The sequence below is a fragment of the Capsella rubella genome, unplaced genomic scaffold (genome assembly GCF_000375325.1).
Source record: "Capsella rubella cultivar Monte Gargano unplaced genomic scaffold, Caprub1_0 scaffold_4, whole genome shotgun sequence".
In the NCBI taxonomy this organism is placed as follows: domain Eukaryota; kingdom Viridiplantae; phylum Streptophyta; class Magnoliopsida; order Brassicales; family Brassicaceae; genus Capsella; species Capsella rubella.
In genome coordinates, this window is record NW_006238920.1 from 2,186,443 (window position 1) to 2,204,714 (window position 18,272).

Genomic DNA, 18,272 nt, shown 5'->3' on the forward strand with positions numbered 1-18,272 from the left:
TCTCAATTGCTTTTGCTTAAATTAGTTTTTAATATCTTATTATATAAACATTGGTTTTCAAAGTTAGCCATTAACAACATCGTGACACGTGTCAATGTTAACTCAAGTAGCAGATGAAAAAATGAGAACAATGAAAAAACATCATTTTGGTATGTCAAAGTAAAGAACTCTTGGTGTTAGGGTATCATAACCCTAAATGGCATATATTTGTTTGCTTAGAGTATCGAGTATAATCAGTGGTCCATATTAACTTAAGGTAAAACCCGAACCGGACCGAAGTCCATTTTACCTTGCCATCAAAACCCATTCGGTAATTCCGTTGGAATCGTACCCGAACCGATACCGCCTTAACCGGGTGCCAACCGATGCGGTTCTTCGGTACCGGGTTTTCTGCCCAGGGCTATGTTTTACAATACCAAAATAGCTAGAATTACCGCCGCTAAGAGAGCTAAATGGATAACATACAAAACATGAATAGGAGCAAACACTAGATTCCATCCACTTAAGTGAGGGATGTGGATGAGACGATGAGTCCTTGAATCAGACACCAAATGAGTACTTGGGAACTATAGAACATAAATAGTGATCCTATAGATGAGATTGAAATGGCAACTAATGCCGATTTAACAATTAAAAGTTTGGTTGTAGACGCAAAAGGTGACAATACACCGGATAATGAGCATCAAAGTGTTTAATGCATCAAAATTCGGCTGTAGTATTTGTTTTTAGGGCGTCGTCTGTGAGACTGCATTTTTCTATTGTTTGTCTAGTTTGCATTTAAATACTTAGCAACTCAAAACAACTAAATTACAAACACTCTTTGCATTCTATTGTTAGAAAAAAACACTCTTTCATATAATCTTATGTGTGTTGTAATATTCATAATATTTAAATCATCTTTAGGAGTGATTCAAAAGAATTTCTAAAATTTTCGGGAGCATTGCAAAATTGTTGGGCGACAAAGTTCGTAAACATGTATAACCACCATTCCTAAATTCCACGCATCAATCAATCATCCAACGAAGATCTAATTTATTTAGTGTTGTTTGATATGTTTTATCAAACAATATTAGTAACTGATGATCCCTCTAGGACTTTCATTAAGATTCATTAGGCCTGAGTATTTGGGTATTCGGATCGGTTTCAGGTCGGGTCTTTCGATTTCGGGTATTTCAGAGTTAGTCATATAAGAACCTAATAAGTATTTATAACTTTTCGGGTCGGGTTCGGTTCAGTTCTTTTTCAGGTTCATGTATTTTGGGTATTGATTTATGAAATCCGATAAATACCCAAAAAATATTTGGGTATGAGTAGTAGTATCTACCTAAACCAACCCGGACCTACCTAAAGTACCCATAAAATCCGAAAATAGTTGTCAAAATTAAGAAGTTTTCTAAAGAAAATATTACCAAGAAACATAAGTTTTGAACATTCCAAGCATTAAACAAGTCATAACTTAAAAGTCTAAACCAACAATATCATTCCAAGCATTGTAAGCAATAAAATTCCAAACCAACAAAAGCATAACTTAAAGCTTTAAACTAATAAAACTGATTGTGATAATGTTTGAGACATGAAAGAAACTAAGAAAGAAGAATTATCCTAAGATGGCAGCATTTAACAGAGATTATTCATGGATCATTAAGGAAACCTAACATATATATGTAAATGTGCTCGGGTATTTAAAAGTATCCACAAGTATGCGGGTTTGGTTTGGGTAATACCCAATACCTATTGGGTATTAAGAACAAAAACCGATTGGGTATTTCTTAAGAACCGAAGTAAAACGGATTCGGTATTTCAGGTCGGGTTTGGTTCGGGTATTCGAGTTATGGTATTTTTTTTTTTTTTTTTTTTTAATCAAACGGGCCTTCTTTTATTATTGGGCCCCTTAATGGGCTGATGCACGATAATACAAGGGGAACAGAGGCTTTAGGCCCACTGGAATAGTAACCTTCACCGGAAAAAAGAATCGTGTCCTATTGACACCGAGTTGCAGAAGGTCCGATCATCATTTCCGGCGGATGCGAGAACCACAACTTTGCAGCAAATTGAAGTATCTAGTGAACGGGGAGGAAGCATCCGACTCACGACCACCGTTCCTTTTCCCTCGACCAACCAGCCCGCCACAAGTCTCCCGGTATGAACAACTTTCCGACGTCTCGGCACGTTGATGGTAGCTCCCGTTCCTAGCAAGCTCCAGCTTCAGACATAACCTCTTTTTCCCAGATCTGGGTTTCTTCCAGTTTGCCGAATCAGATCTCTCCACTCCGGCCTGGCCGAAGCAAGTCACGGTGACGAGAAGGACCGATGACTCAATCGGAGACCCAAACGCCCGAAATCCGTGACGGCCTTCAAGATTCAGACGGATCTACCGTTAACCGCCAAAGCGCTTCAACAACCCACCATCTCCTCCGCCGACTTCCGCCGTGAGTGCTAAGCCGATCTGACATATGAGCCACGAGAGCGACCACTGCTCCTAACCGGCGTCTTCAAACCGACCAGATCTGCAGCAACGCTCTCCTTCTGTCATCCTTGCTTCACAATCACATCAAAGGAGGAGGAACCACGCCCTTGTCGACAGAGGGAGGAACACTAATTCACCTCTTCATCCCCACAGCAAATCGAGAGAAACTCAAAGGCGTTTTAGAAGAGATCTGGAAAAAGAAGAAAACTTTTGAAGAGAGAGAAGAGAGAGTTTTTTGTGGAACGATTGTCCTTTCGATCCACCGAGTTATGGTATTTTGCCCATGCCCAACTGATTCATAACTGATTTGATAAGGGATAAGCATAATCATGTATGATCGTATTTCATTCTTAATTTCGAATTTTCCTCAATAAAAAAAAATATTGATAAGTTTTTGAATCTCAACTAGAAATGATTAGAAATACTATTTTTGTAAAATTAGTAACTTAAAATTAAAATTAGCAATATCTCTTTATATACATATTAAATTCTATTTTATATCTGTAAAATTATCTAAATTTTAAATTTTTATGATTAAATTTTTAGTATTTTTATTTTTAAATTCAAAACTTAATACTACACATTTGTCAAAATCAGTTACTAATTTGAGAACCAAATTTTATTAAAAAAATATTGTTGGAAATATATAAAAATGTCAAATAAGTGTATTTTTTTTTTATTTTTTTTGAACACCTATCAAATAAGTGTATTAAATTTATATTTTAACCCTAAGTTAAATCGTAAAGACGTAAATAAAACAAATAAGTGTAAGAATCAATCGTGTCTGATTATTCAGGTTTTGGGAGACTCTTACTTTCTCTCCTTCAAACAGATCCCAAACAATTCAAAGGTTCGTCTTCTTCTCCTTCGTCTCTTCCACACTCTTTCACTTTTACACTCAGTCTTCAACAAAGTAAATTGCTTTCGACTTCTCAATTTTTCGTCAAATCAAGTTACTGTTTCTTTCCAATTTCTTTATATAAAGTTGAGAGTTTTGAAAATGGCGGGTCTGGGTTTTTTTTTTTGGAAAATTTTTGATCTTTCCATGAATTGCAACAATGGGTTGTTAATTCGAGTTCTGGGTACTCACATTTGAATACTCAATTGTGTTTTCGTTGTTTAGTTTTTGTTTTTGCTTCGGTAATTTTGGTTAGGGTTTGATTGGGTTTTTCACAAGCTTCTTCGATCTTGCTTGTGCGGGTTTGTCGATGAATCGAGTTGTTTAGTAACTATTGTACGAACCATTCTTAGATTGTTAATCCAAATTTTGGGTAGCTGTGTTTAACTACTGCATCCAGTAGAAACTCTAATTTCATAGTTTGCTTTAGCACTGAACCTATTGCTGTATATGTACGTTTGAGGTTATTGATGGGAGACATGTTTTGTGTGCAGGAAAATGAGTAGTTTGGTGGAGAGGCTTCGTATACGATCAGACAGGAAACCGGTTTATAATCTGGATGAGTCTGATGATGACGACTTTGTTCCTAAAAAGGATCGGACCCTTGAGCAAGTTGAGGCTATTGTCAGAACTGATGCGGTTTGTGTCTTATCTTGAGCTTGTTGTTTAGATTTCACTACCGTTTGATTCTTTCGGTTTTAATCCTTTCCTTTTTTGTTACTTGAATTTGCAGAAAGAAAATGCATGTCAGGCTTGTGGGGAAAGCGCAAATCTTGTTAGCTGCAATACATGTACATATGCTTTCCATGCTAAGTGTCTAGTTCCACCTCTTAAAGATGCGTCTGTGGAAAATTGGAGATGCCCTGAATGCGTAAGATTCTTGTAACAACCCATAATTGTGTTTGGGATTCTATAGCTTCCATTTATTTACATGGTAGATATTTTTTTTACATTTTCAGGTTAGTCCTCTAAATGAGATAGATAAGATATTGGACTGTGAATCACGTCCTACAAAAGCTAGTGAACAAGGTTCCTCCGAAGCGCCACCAAAGCCTATTCATGTTAAACAGTATCTTGTGAAGTGGAAGGGATTATCATACCTACACTGTTCTTGGTAGATACTGCATTTTCTTTTTATATCTAAATTTGAACATGCTGATCATCAATGTTTCTTGTCCGTGAACATTATATCACATGATTTGATTTCGTTGACCAATCATAGGGTGCCTGAGAAGGAATTCCAGAAGGCTTATAAGTCAAATCATCGTTTAAAAACCAGGGTGAACAACTTTCACCGTCAAGCAGAATCAGCCAATAACAGCGAAGATGATTTTGTTCCCATTCGTCCTGAGTGGACCACTGTTGATCGGATTCTTGCCTGCAGGTCTAGTGATGGAATGAATTCCTTTATTTATTTATCTGCCATTTTTTTCTTTCTATATACTTCTTTTCACCACTACCTTTGATAGAGTGCTGCTTTATGAAAATACATTTAGATGTTTTTCCTACCAAATCTACTCTCTATAAGAAAGAAGAGGTTATCAAGCTTTTGGAGCCTATGAAAACATGATTAATGACTTGCTTTCCTTCTTTTTCTTTTTAAAAGTTACCATATTCTTAGTTATTTCCTTAACCAGGATTTGTGACAGTTGCATTGTTTTATTTGTGATATAGAGAGGAAGATGGTGAGATGGAATATCTTGTGAAATATAAAGAGCTGTCTTATGATGAATGTTATTGGGAGTCAGAATCAGACATCTCAACCTTTCAGAATGAAATCCAAAGGTTCAAGGATATAAATTCTAGAACTCGCAGAGGTAAAGATGTTGACCACAAAAGAAATCCCAGAGACTTTCAACAATTTGATCATACTCCTGAATTCCTCAAAGGTATTTGGATCACTCTAACTCATCTACTATAAATGTTTCCCATCTTCGGTATATATAGATACTAATTTTTTTTTGCTTTCTGCTATTGAAGGCTTGTTGCATCCGTACCAGCTTGAGGGACTTAATTTTTTGCGGTTCTCGTGGTCAAAGCAGACACACGTAATTCTTGCTGATGAAATGGGGCTAGGTATATATTAATTATTCCACCCATGTGGTCACATAGATTTTTTCATCTACTTTCTGAGGCTTTTGTTTTTCATTTTTGTAATATTGTGAGTTTTTCTTGTTTACAGGCAAAACTATTCAAAGCATTGCCCTTTTAGCTTCACTTTTTGAGGAGAGCCTCATTCCGCATTTGGTAATTGCTCCTCTATCAACTTTGCGGAACTGGGAGAGAGAGTTTGCCACATGGGCCCCACAGATGAATGTGGTATGTATGCAGTTATACACGCAATGATTTGTGCCTTTTTTGGTCTGTTTTTGTTGTTTGTTAATGAAATGGCCTTCGTGGTACTTGACGGGTAGGTTATGTATTTTGGCACTTCCCAAGCCCGAGCAGTTATCAGAGAACATGAGTTTTACTTTCCGAAAGATCAAAAAAAGATCAAGAAAAAGAAATCTGGACAAATCAGTAGCGAAAGCAAGCAAAAAAGAATCAAGTTTGATGTCCTCCTTACATCGTATGAGATGATCAACCTAGATACCGCAGTTCTGAAACCAATTAAGTGGGAGTGCATGGTAACTCTAATTTCCTAATGAGATATTACTTCTCGTAGTCGTCTCTCTTTATCTCTTATATGTAGCTTAGTAACATTTTTTTGTGTCAGATTGTTGATGAAGGCCATCGACTGAAAAATAAGGATTCAAAGTTGTTCTCTTCATTGACGCAATATTCAAGTAACCATCGAATTCTTCTGACTGGAACACCTCTTCAGGTTCGTCATTTGATTTTGATTCCTGGAATTTATACATTCCATAGTTTTATCTGAGTTTTAGTTGCGACAATTTGCAATGAGAATTGTTAAAATATGATCCTGGGTTAGTTTGATGTTACTGATGATTACGTGGTGCCTTTACAGAACAACTTGGATGAACTTTTCATGCTCATGCATTTTCTTGATGCGGGGAAGGTATCCAAGGATGAAAAAGATATATAAGGTCACATACTTAACATAATTTTATATAGTTAACATTTTATTTGATCGCATAATACTTGCAGTTTGGAAGTTTGGAGGAGTTCCAGGAGGAGTTCAAAGATATTAATCAAGAGGAGCAGATATCAAGACTACATAAAATGTTGGCTCCACATTTGCTCAGAAGTATTGACCAAAACTTTTTCTTCATCTTTTTAAATGTATACGTGTTGCAAAAGTTCGGTTCAGAGGGAATTTTCAAAGTAATAATTTAATAATCTTAACTGTGCTGTGTCGGATTTTAATTGCTTACAGGGGTAAAGAAAGATGTAATGAAAGACATGCCCCCAAAGAAGGAGCTCATTTTGCGTGTTGATTTGAGCAGCCTGCAAAAAAAATATTACAAGGCTATTTTTACTCGTAATTATCAAATATTGACAAAAAAGGGAGGTGCTCAAGTAAGCTCTTCTTAATTTTGGTATACTCTTTGGATCCATATACCTCGTAGCTGGGGTAGAAACTAGGTACTGTAGTTCGTCTGCTGATTGTGTTGGTCTGATTCTGTTTCAGATTTCCCTTAACAATATTATGATGGAACTAAGAAAAGTTTGCTGCCATCCTTATATGCTGGAAGGTGTTGAGCCAGCTATTCACGATGCTAATGAATTTTTCAAGTAAAATCTCATTTACCAAAAAATGATTATCTGAATGTGTTTATGACTGTTCGTTAACTTTTGTGATAACGTTTTCTTATATGTATGATGTATCAAAGACAACTTTTGGAATCTTGTGGAAAGCTACAACTTCTAGATAAAATGATGGTCAAACTGAAAGAGCAAGGACACAGAGTCCTTATATACACACAGTTTCAGCACATGCTGGACTTACTTGAAGACTACTGTTCCCATAAGGTATCTGAGCTTCTTATATGTTCATTCTGTTTCATTAGATTTTATTCTTGTTTTTCTGTAGAAAACCTTTTTGACACCTATAGAACCAAGTCTACCTTTTTCTAGTTAGTCCTTAGGCAAAATTATGGAAAGACAAGGAAGTAAGTCAAGCCTGTGCTGAAATTGAGAGTTTGAGAACTGTGTCAAAGTGAAATAATAAGGACACAGTTTCCACATGTACTTAATAGAAATAACAAGTTTATATATCTTTATATTATATTTCATCAAATAGGTCTAGCATATGCTGAATCTGTGTACAGAGTTCTCATATACACAGTTTCACATGCTAGATTTACTTGAAATCTATTGTTCTTCTAAGGTATCTGAACTAGTTATCTGCACTGTGTATATGTGAGATCTCTGTGTTATTACTCTTTTAGTTTGATATATTGTTCACATATATACTTAGTTTCAGCACATGCTTGACTTGCTTGTATTTACATAATTGCGCCTAAGGACTCTATATAGAAAAAGGTATTACAGTTGATTCTGTAAGTAGCTGCAATTACTTTTTTAGAGTTTATGGTGTAATTTACTTTATTCCCTTGACAATTACATTTTTTGTTACTTGAAATGCCATTATTATTACTATTGCTGACGCATGCACTTGAGACTACTTATTTTCATCTCTTTCTATCATATTTTATTTTTTAATATGCAATTATGTAAAATCCTTCATATGACTTATATTGTTCATTTTCTTGTCTTTGTCAGAATTGGAGCTATGAACGAATTGATGGAAAGGTTGGCGGAGCTGACCGGCAAATACGCATAGATCGTTTCAATGCCAACAACTCTAACAAGTTCTGCTTTTTGCTCTCCACAAGAGCTGGTGGCTTAGGAATAAATCTTGCAACCGCAGATACAGTAATAATTTATGACAGGTTTGAACTTCAGTTTCTTTTAGTGTCATCTGTACGCTTTCCATAGTTATTGAGTCAAGCACTAAGAGGAACTATTTGGCTTGATAGCATGAGATTTTGGAAGTAAAATGTTGGTTTTCAAGTGAGTTGGATGCTTTAAGTAGATGTGTTCTAGGTGATGATGAGTGATAAAAAGGCACTTGGAATATATTTTATTTAAATAACAGCTATTCTTGAGCATGTAAATTGTTAGTCAGAGGGAATATCAGGAAAATTATTATCCGCTATCTTGCTAATAATAAAATTTTGTAGGCATGCAATGTGGGATGACAGTCTGTTTTGGTTTACACCTGCTCACATTTTTATACCGATGATTGAAATTGTTTTATCTGTTTCTGTAGTGACTGGAATCCTCATGCAGATCTTCAGGCAATGGCTAGAGCTCATCGACTTGGCCAAAGAAATAAGGTTCAACTATCATTACTTAGTGCTGTCAACTTGCATTTTCCTTATTTTTTTAGTTTCACTAATCTATCCTTATATTTTCCTTTAGGTGATGATTTACAGGCTCATAAACCGAGGCACCATTGAAGAAAGGATGATGCAGTTAACTAAAAAGAAAATGGTTCTAGAGCATCTTGTCGTCGGGAAACTCAAAACACAAAATATTAATCAGGTATAATTTTATTTCTTGAAGGTACACCTTTTCACATTATTAGAATTTTCTTAACAGATTGGAGTTAGAAGATAGAAATACCAAAAAAAACACTATTCTATATAAGCCTGAAACTTAATGAGAAAAACATTAGAGAGAAGCAGTCCATTTTCCCACTAACTATTTGTTTGTTTTGTTTTCCTGACTACAATTTAGGAAGAATTAGATGACATCATCAGGTATGGATCAAAGGAGCTTTTTGCTAGTGAAGATGAAGAGGCGGGAAAGTCTGGAAAAATTCATTATGATGATGCGGCTATAGACAAGTAATATACTCCTTACTCGTTCCCTCTTGTTTTTGGTTAACAAGGATATCTGATCTTTCCGGTTGCTCCTTTCATATGGAAGGTGTTGTGGTTAATTGCATGTATATATTTCATGATTTGTCTCCATCTTCTGATATGCAGATTGCTTGATCGTGATCTCGTGGAGGCGGAGGAGGTCTCAGTGGATGATGAAGAGGAGAATGGATTCTTAAAGGCTTTTAAGGTTTTCTTGCCTCTTATCTTCCTTTTCTGTTAGTTTTTCTCTGGATCAGAATTCACTGATTCTCAATGCTCCATTTGAAACTATGGTTTTCGTGTTCTTAAATTCCTTGATAGTCATTGACTGTTTTGTTCTGGCTCAAAGTGAAATCTAACTCAGTGAAAACTAATGATGATTACTTCGCTTGTGATGATGTTGTTTGAGCCAATATATTGATTTGGTTACATTTCTTTGTGGCCTGGTTATATTTAATGTTTTATTTGAGTGGTTTTTAGACTTAGCTGGAACGTAAGGCTGTTTCCTGTGTTGCTGCTTGTGACGTCGTCATATTCGAATGCCCTAAAAACACTCTTGTGTTTAAATGTGTATAGAAACTGTTTTAAAGCGATTAGGGTGTCTGGTATCTTTTTAGTGTCATTATCTCTGAAAATAATTTCCCTTGTAATTCTGTGATTTTCATGTATACTAGGTGGCAAATTTTGAGTATATAGATGAAAATGAGGCAGCTGCATTAGAGGCACAGAGAGTCGCTGCTGAAAGCAAATCTTCAGCAGGCAATTCTGATAGAGCAAGTTATTGGGAAGAGTTGTTGAAAGATAAATTTGAGCTGCACCAGGCTGAGGAGCTTAATGCTCTTGGAAAAAGGAAGAGAAGTCGCAAGCAGGTTTAGTCTCTTTTTGATCCCCCTTATACAGTTGTGGCATCACATTGATAACTGAATTTGATTATCCACCATTTAAAATCTCTCTCATTCTGTTTTCTACTTCTTCCCTTTCAAATTCCTTAGGTTACTAAATTCAGGAAGTAATAATTCTGACAGATTGTAGGGTTTTTCTATTGGGTCAAGTAATTGGGGTTGGTAAAGGCTCAATCAACTAAAGTCTTCTGTTTTTCCCTAAAAGAAATACATTTTGCTTCACTCTCTATTTTAGTTGATAAGTTGATATAGCTCATAACTGACAATATACTTTGCTTTGGTTCGTCATCAATTGGTACATATCTTTCAGTCAAGGCTGTTCTAATTCTTATATGGGATATTTCTATAGTTGGTGTCCATTGAAGAAGACGATCTTGCTGGTTTGGAAGATGTCAGCTCTGATGGAGATGAAAGTTACGAAGCCGAGTCAACAGATGGTGAAGCACCAGGGCAAGGAGTTCAAACGGGTCGACGGCCGTACAGAAGAAGGGGTCGGGGTATTACTACGTTTCTGAATTTCCTTAACTAGTGATATTAAAAGTGTGCGCAGTTAATTAGATGAGTTTTTTTTTCCTGTAGATAACTCGGAGCCAACTCCTTTGATGGAAGGTGAGGGAAGATCTTTCAGAGTACTGGGTTTCAACCAGAGTCAAAGGGCCATTTTTGTGCAGACGTTGATGAGGTATATTCTTTCCAATAAGGCCTTTAGACACCAGAAATTATTCCGCCGAAATTTTATATTTTTGTCTCCCAATGCATCAATATTATCCTCAGCCTTGCGTTGCACATAATTTACAAGTTTTTCTGAATGGCCAAAAAATTGCAGGTATGGAGTTGGCAACTACGACTGGAAGGAATTTGTTCCTCGCTTGAAGCAGAAGACCTATGACGAAATAAAAGAGTATAGGCTTTAAAACTGTTCCCTTCTTCTTTTTTACCAAAAAAAAGAAAAGAAAACGCATCACAATTAAAAGACATTTTATTTCACCTACTGGTTTTTAATAACTTTGCTCAGGTATGGAATAACCTTCTTGAAGCACATTGCTGAGGATATTGACGAGAATTCTCCTACCTTTTCAGGTGATTGAAATTCATCTTTTCATTGCTTACTGCTTTTCTCTAAATGTGATTTTTGCTTCTCCTGTTAACCTGTTAAATGTATTACTAAAATGGTCTTTTGTCTGCAGATGGCGTGCCCAAGGAAGGACTTAGAATAGAAGATGTTCTAATCAGAATTGCTGTTCTAATACTAGTACAGGATAAGGTGAGTCTATCGACTGTAATCCTTAAATAAGTTATCGGTTTTATGTCTGAGAGCCAATGCACAGTGCTGCCACATAATGATTGGAATTTATGTATATATGTGTTATTGTTATTGTGGACATTGAGTTAGATGATGCAACAGAAAAGTAGCTCTAATTTTTGTTTTTTGTTGGTTCTAGGCTATAGTTTTGATCCCTATCAAATTTTCAGTACAGTAATTATATGTTTAAACCATTCTTAAGTTCTAAGAGACCTACGATGTTTCTGTGCATTAATGTGGTAAAACGCTTTATTTTCTCTGTTTCCTGTCACTTTGTATAGAAATAAAGGAAGCTGCGTTTTCGAACCTCTTGTAGAATTTTCTTTTTGTTGTCGTTCTTAAGCTTATCGCACCAAAGTTTTGATCCTGAGTTGCTCATGTTTTCTTCTGGTGCTCTTGCCTGACAGGTGAAATTTGTAGAAGACCATCCAGCAAAACCTCTTTTTCCCTCCCGCATTCTTGAAAGATTCCCAGGACTGAGAAGTGGAAAAATTTGGAAGGAGGAACATGACAAGATAATGATACGTGCTGTTTTAAAGTATGAACCCTGCACCACTGTTCTCACCGAATGGTTTTATATTCTCATAATATTCCATTATTTGCTTACATCTTCCTTTCCTTCACTGGATTTTTGAATCTTTAGGCATGGGTATGGACGATGGCAAGCTATTGTTGATGACAAAGAGTTGGGGATCCAAGAGCTTATCTGCAAAGAATTGAACTTCCCTCACATAAGTTTGTCTGCTGCTGAACAAGCTGGCTTGCAGGGGCAGAATGGTAGTGGAAACTCCAATCCAGGAGCACAGACTAATCAGAATCCTGGAAGCGGTAATACTGGGAACAATAATGCTTTTGCTGATGGGGCCCAAGTAAACTCGATGTTCTACTATCGAGACATGCAGAGGCGACTTGTTGAGTTTGTGAAAAAGCGAGTTCTACTTTTGGAGAAGGCATTGAATTATGAATACGCTGAGGAGTATTATGTATGTTGTGTCTATTTGAAGTTTTGGTACTTATTCACATGTCTTGCGCTGAATTGTTTAACTTTATTGAATATCTGGTTGCAGGGACTTGGTGGCTCATCATCTATGCCTGCTGAAGAGCCAGAAGCTGAACCAAAGGTCGCTGACACAGTGGGAGTGAGCTTTATTGAGGTCGATGATGAAATGCTTGATCGACTTCCTAAGACTGACCCCATCAGTAAGTTTCATGACAAGTTTCTTTATTCAACGAGTTGTTGGTTCTAATGTGAGCCGTCTAAATCTTCTGCAGCTTCAGAAGAAGTTATGGTGGCTGCTGATGACAACAACCAGGCCCGGGTTGAAATAGCTGAACATTATAACCAGGTAAGCTGTATTTATTTTTTCTTTAGAAGGCTAATATCTTAAACCAGTATATTTTACTCTAATCCCTCTGCGGTTATCCAGCTGTGCAAAGATTTTGATGAAAATGCTCGTGAGGCAGTCCAAGCATATGTAAACAACCAACCACCGAGTAGCAAGCTAACTGAGAGCTTCCGTTCACTCGAATCTATCAGTGGTAACATTAGCACAATCCTTTCGGCTCCATCTGATCAATCGAAGTCACATGAAGACGACACCAAGCCAGACCTAAACAATGATGAGATGAAGGACACAGCCAAAGAAACAAAACCGTTAAGAGGCAGCGTCGATCTGAATGTAGTGGAGGGAGAAGAGAACATTGGAGAAGCTAGTGGAAGTTTTGATGTGAAAATGGAAGAAGCCAAAGAAGACGAGAAACCACAGAACATGGTCGTGGATTGACTCAACTTTTAAGTATTTAAAGATTCAAGACCAAATGGGTCATGAAGTAGGAACTGATATTATTGTTCTTTTATTAAATTATGATGTATGGACTTATTCTTCCTTATGTAAGACTTGGATTCTCAGCTCTAGTTTCTGCTTATGAAATATTTGAGAACATTTAGGCTAACTTTGATTTTGTTAATGTTTATCTATTTTTAGAAAGTTATCTTGTTCTGGCTCCAAAGGTATCATGAAATTACAATTTCTCATTTTAGGACTCAGATTGGATTCAGTTTCTCATTTCAAACTCAGGCCTCAAAACAGAACTAAATAATGCTAACATACAAATACAACTATGATATATAATAGTTTAGGCCCAGGCAAAAAACCGGAACCAAGAACCGGAACCAGAACCGACTTGAAAAATTTGAACCCAAAATTTTAGATTTATCGTATTAGGTTAACTCCTAACCCCAAATATCTGAACCCAAAACCCGGAAAAAACCCAAAATATAAATACATATAAATAAGTTAAGACCTGAATATCTGAATATTAGAATTTTTACCTGATATTCAAAAATTTTACACGAAAATCAGAGTATTTACCAAAAGCTCGTTGTATTTGTCCAAAAATCCGGATATTTACCCAAAAATTTCAAGAAATACATTCTAAAAAAATCATGTTTGTAGCGGTTATGAAAATATATACTCGATCCGACCATTACCCAAAAGGATCCAAACCGAACTCTGACTAAATTTTTACATTTACCCTATCGAGTTCTACTTCTTCTACCCTAAAAACTAGAAACCAGAAATATCCAAACCCGATCCGAGTATCCGAATGCCCAAAAAAGAACTTCAACTTGGGTTGACTTTAAAATAATGGCTTTGAGTGTACGAAGGAATCTCTTGCTTTAAACTCGTCATCATTAACTTTATCTTGAATATCAATCATTCACCTTTTGTCGTCTTCTCTACATAAACTTTTGTCGTCGTTATAATTTTTAATTAACAGATAAAGAAACTGCAGAGCAATACAAATGATGAGACTTTACAATAAGTAAAAAATAAAAGTTTATTTATGAATTCTTTTCTTTATTATTTCTTCTTTGGAGTCCTAAATTGCTAGAACCAGTGGGAAAAAAAAAAACAAATAGTTTACAGTTTCAATACACAAAAAGATGAAAAAAAAAAGAGATAAAAAGCAATCACAAGATAAATGTTGTTCTCTCATATGCATGTTCTGAGTGAACTAAAGCCACCATATCCCAAATCTCCTCCAGACAATTCTCCCTGGCTTTGTTCCTGTCATTTACAATGTAAGTTAAGTATATTCCACAAAGAATCTTCAAATAAGAATGCTTTCTATTGGACAAAGCTTTAATGTCACACCTGCTTCATTGTGGAGTTGACTATATCATCTAAGGAGCCAGCATCTGCACTCATGAAACCACCACTCTGTAACTTCTGCTGCCCCACAACAAACCCTTCTTTCGGGTTAGTACTCAACATAGCATCAGTTGTTGGACCGTAATTGCCTGATTGTCTCATCTGCAATGAATCATAAAAGCCTCCAGGTTGCGCATTTGCATTTGCATTTGAATTGAAATCTGTGTTTCTGCTGAAAGCTCCTGGATTTGGTGTATCCAAGGCTTGAGGACTCATTGTGCTGGCAGAGTCACAGAATGGTATAGAGTAGCTTGATGAAACGTTGTTCCATTCCAAAGGGTCGGGTCTAGAATGCGGTAATGGGGAGACATCGAACTGATGATGGATGCTATTACTGGTCTGGGGAGGAGGAAGAGTTGATGAGGATACAGCGTTTGACCAATGCTCCAAACGTTTGTTGTTCTGGTGTCCCGGAAAGCCTGGAGGAGATGCTTGTGGGTGACCATCTAGAACCACGAGATTGTTATTAGGAGCTCGGATGAGTGAGTTTTGATGTGTAGAGAAGCTAGGAAAAGCCATGGAGCTCCCTGCAATGCTCTTGTTATTGTTCATATTTCTAATGTTGTTGTTATTGTTGTTGTTGTTGTTGTTGTTTGCCTGAAGCTGGTCGAACTCTAAAGGCATTGGCAACCCTTGAAGTATGTTTCCTCCATCACTGTGATTGAGAGGAAGTGATGAGGAGACATGGTGAAACTTTCCGAGATCAGTCTGGTTTTGCAAGAACATTCCTGCAGGAGGAGAAGAAAGGTTGCGCACACCGATCCCTGAAGGAGTATTGAGTCGGCCAAGAATCCCATTTGAAGGGAACGGTCTCATTGGGGGAGCCCCACCATGGAACTGACCAGGTCCAACAGGGATAGGGCGGTGGTGGAAACTGTCAAGTCCATTGAGAGAAGAACTCATTTGCAAAAAATGTAAGTCAGAGTTTGCCATAATAGCTTGTTGATTAGTCACACCACTGATCCTCTTCAAGTAAAGTCGAAATTTCTGCATCCACAGCAAACAACGGCATAAAGCTTTCACGATTTAAAGACTTTGCTTCGGTTTACGTTAAAGAAAACATGAAAGACTCTTTGTAACCTGAAGATGACTAGCCACATTTTCTCTAGTGAGCTTCTCAACATTCATCAGATCCAAAATCTTTTTAGGCATAGCCTCTGCAACCAAAACAACACACACAAAAAATGAGTGTTTGATGACAAATTTGTTTAAACAATGAAGGTCACATGGATAAGCTTACTCTCATATCCCAACTGATTAACAGCTGCAACAAACTTCTTATGCAGCTCGACAGTCCAAACAACACGTTGCTTCTTTGCAGCTGACGAATCATCGTTATCATCTCTTTCCTCATCCTCATCTTCATTATACTGATCTTTACGTTTCCTATTAGCTCTCCCACTGTTCTGATCAGAATTACCAACACCTTCATTACCCGATCCATCTCTCTTCTCACCATTATTACTCCCACGGTTCTTTCTCACAACATGTTGCCATATGTTCTTCAGCTCCTCAATACGAACAGGTTTCAACAAATAATCACAAGCACCATGAGTAACTCCCTTCATCACATACTTTGGATCACTATGCGCAGACAACACTACAACAAGAGACATCATCATCAATTCATCATAAAACCAAAATCCAAGTCTAAAGATCAAAGCTTTCCAAGAAATCAAATCCAAAAATCAAAACTTTATCCTGTAGTCATCATCATCAACCAAAACCAAGTCTAAAGATCAAAGCTTTCCAAGAAAATCAAATAGTCATGAAGGTAAAAAATGACAAAAAAATTAAGATATAAAATTAGAAATAATAATTAGACTTACTTATGACAGGTAGGTCCATTTCAAGACCAACAAGCTCAAGGAGTTTGAAACCATCCATGTCAGGCATGTCAACATCACTAATAACCAGATCAAACTTGTTCTTGTTCTCTCTCAATAACTCTAATGCCTTTTGTGCTTGGTTCGTCGTTGTAACTGCAGTAACGAAAGAGTCATCAATTTAAATTCCCCAACACAAAAACCAATCAAAAGTCTCAGTTTTTATAAAACTCAAAAGAGACAAAACTTCAAATCAACAACAATGAACTCTCTCTTCTCTCTCTGTCTCTCTCTGACACACATATAATAGCAAAATCAAGATTGAGTAGATTAGAACTCACATAATGAGAAAATGCCAAATCTTTACACAAATCTAAAACTGAATCAAAAAAAAAAACTATCCAAATCACCTTTATTGAAAGATTCCACATATATGTGGTTGGTCAAACACAAATCCAAGAAACCCAAATCAAGAAAACATGAAAATCAAAACTGAATCTTACAAAACAGATCCAAGAAAACAAGAATGGTCAAATCAAGAAAGCAGAGCAGAGAGAGAGAGATATGAACCATTGTATTGGCAGTGACGAAGCAAAGATTCAAGGATTCTGAGACAAGTCTGGTCATCATCAACAGCAAGAACTCTCATTCCTATAGGAAACTGATCCAAAGCTTCGAAATTTTGTTCCACAGTCATCTTTTACAACAGACCCTGAAACGAAAAATCCGATTTTTTTCTTCTTCTTGCAAAGTGTTCAAGAGAGAGAGAAAAAGTTGATGTGCAAAGAAGAACGTCGATGACTCTCAACTCAATGAATGGGTCTAGAGAGAGAGTATAGAGAGAGAAAGGAGTATATAATAAAATAATATTTAGATTTAGAGATAGAGAGAGAAGATTTTTTTATTTTTTATTTTTTTATTTTTCCAGCAGAGAGTTAAAAAAAGGAATCTTATTTAGCTATATCTATAAATGGCTATGAGAAACTGTGTGTGATCATCTTCTTAGACTAGCCAATCCACTTTTTCTGCAATTTTTATTTTTATTTTTTTCAATTTTATTTGGTTCTCTTATCATTACAAAAATCAGAAAGAGCCTTTGAAACATAACCAAATATAAACCAAACATAACCAAATGAATAACTTTGGTTTTTGTTTTTGACTTTTTGTATAGTTTGTTTTAAACCAGTCCAGTTTGGTTGTGTGTGTGTGTTTGTTTTTGTATTGGTTGTTTTAAAATGAACAATTACACAAATACTGTATGTACTCAAATATACAATGATGAGAATATTATAATTACTCAAACATATCTAATTTATTTGAGTATAATATAAATGCGACTAATATGTTTGAGATATACTTTTATGTATCGTTGTTTCGTATATTTTTAAATATCTATGATTACGAATATTTGAGGGTATTTTTCTTTAAATATTGTTTTGGATTCAGTGCCTCTAAATTTTGTGTCGATTCGATTTAGATTTATGATTCCGGTTATTTCGACAATGCTTAGATTCAGTTACATGAACTTGGCACTAAAATGAAACTAGTGATGTGAAATAAACTAAATTGGACTAAATTTGCTATTCCCGGTTCAACTTAAACATCGGTTAAATCAGAAGTACTCTCGGTTCAACCTAAACATCGGTTACCTAATTTTAATTAAGACCAAATTGGTAGCCATATTTAGTACTCCCGGTTCAGTATCTAAGCACGAATTAATTAGTAACTATGATTTCGAAACAAAATAAAATTATTGTCTAATTTTTTCTTGCAGTTAATTAATTGTGTAAATATGGGAAAGTGTTTTAAGAAGAAGATTTGGTTTAATCT

General features: G+C 36.1%; 2 protein-coding genes across 3 annotated transcripts; one reads left to right on the plus strand and one right to left on the minus strand.

Annotated features, from left to right (window-relative positions):
- The first annotated feature begins 3,235 nt into the window (after positions 1-3,235).
- On the plus strand, positions 3,236-13,393 carry LOC17889813 (CHD3-type chromatin-remodeling factor PICKLE). Of its 2 annotated transcripts, none has more exons than XM_006296112.2 (31): positions 3,236-3,317; positions 3,860-4,004; positions 4,099-4,236; positions 4,325-4,479; positions 4,588-4,749; positions 5,040-5,254; positions 5,346-5,441; positions 5,548-5,684; positions 5,780-5,992; positions 6,082-6,189; positions 6,334-6,384; positions 6,474-6,573; positions 6,703-6,845; positions 6,958-7,061; positions 7,160-7,298; positions 8,052-8,221; positions 8,602-8,668; positions 8,754-8,876; positions 9,072-9,181; positions 9,323-9,404; positions 9,871-10,065; positions 10,448-10,595; positions 10,678-10,780; positions 10,925-10,999; positions 11,114-11,178; positions 11,286-11,362; positions 11,809-11,939; positions 12,045-12,384; positions 12,469-12,601; positions 12,674-12,747; positions 12,829-13,393. In XM_006296112.2, the coding sequence occupies exons 2-31, from the start codon at positions 3,864-3,866 to the stop codon at positions 13,183-13,185; spliced, it is 4,152 nt and encodes a 1,383-aa protein (XP_006296174.1). In that variant the 5' UTR covers positions 3,236-3,317; positions 3,860-3,863; the 3' UTR covers positions 13,186-13,393. The 2 variants fall into 2 exon arrangements, with proteins under 2 accessions (XP_006296174.1, XP_023639517.1); XM_023783749.1 differs by lacking the exon at positions 3,236-3,317 and adding an exon at positions 3,326-3,380.
- Positions 13,394-14,200: 807 nt separating this feature from the next.
- LOC17888959 (two-component response regulator ARR12) lies at positions 14,201-17,274 on the minus strand. The gene is made up of 6 exons (XM_006293791.2): positions 17,013-17,274; positions 16,446-16,598; positions 15,857-16,216; positions 15,697-15,773; positions 14,560-15,603; positions 14,201-14,472 (listed from the first exon to the last, which is right to left on the minus strand). The coding sequence occupies exons 1-6, from the start codon at positions 17,137-17,139 to the stop codon at positions 14,398-14,400; spliced, it is 1,836 nt and encodes a 611-aa protein (XP_006293853.1). The 5' UTR covers positions 17,140-17,274; the 3' UTR covers positions 14,201-14,397.
- Positions 17,275-18,272: the final 998 nt, after the last annotated feature.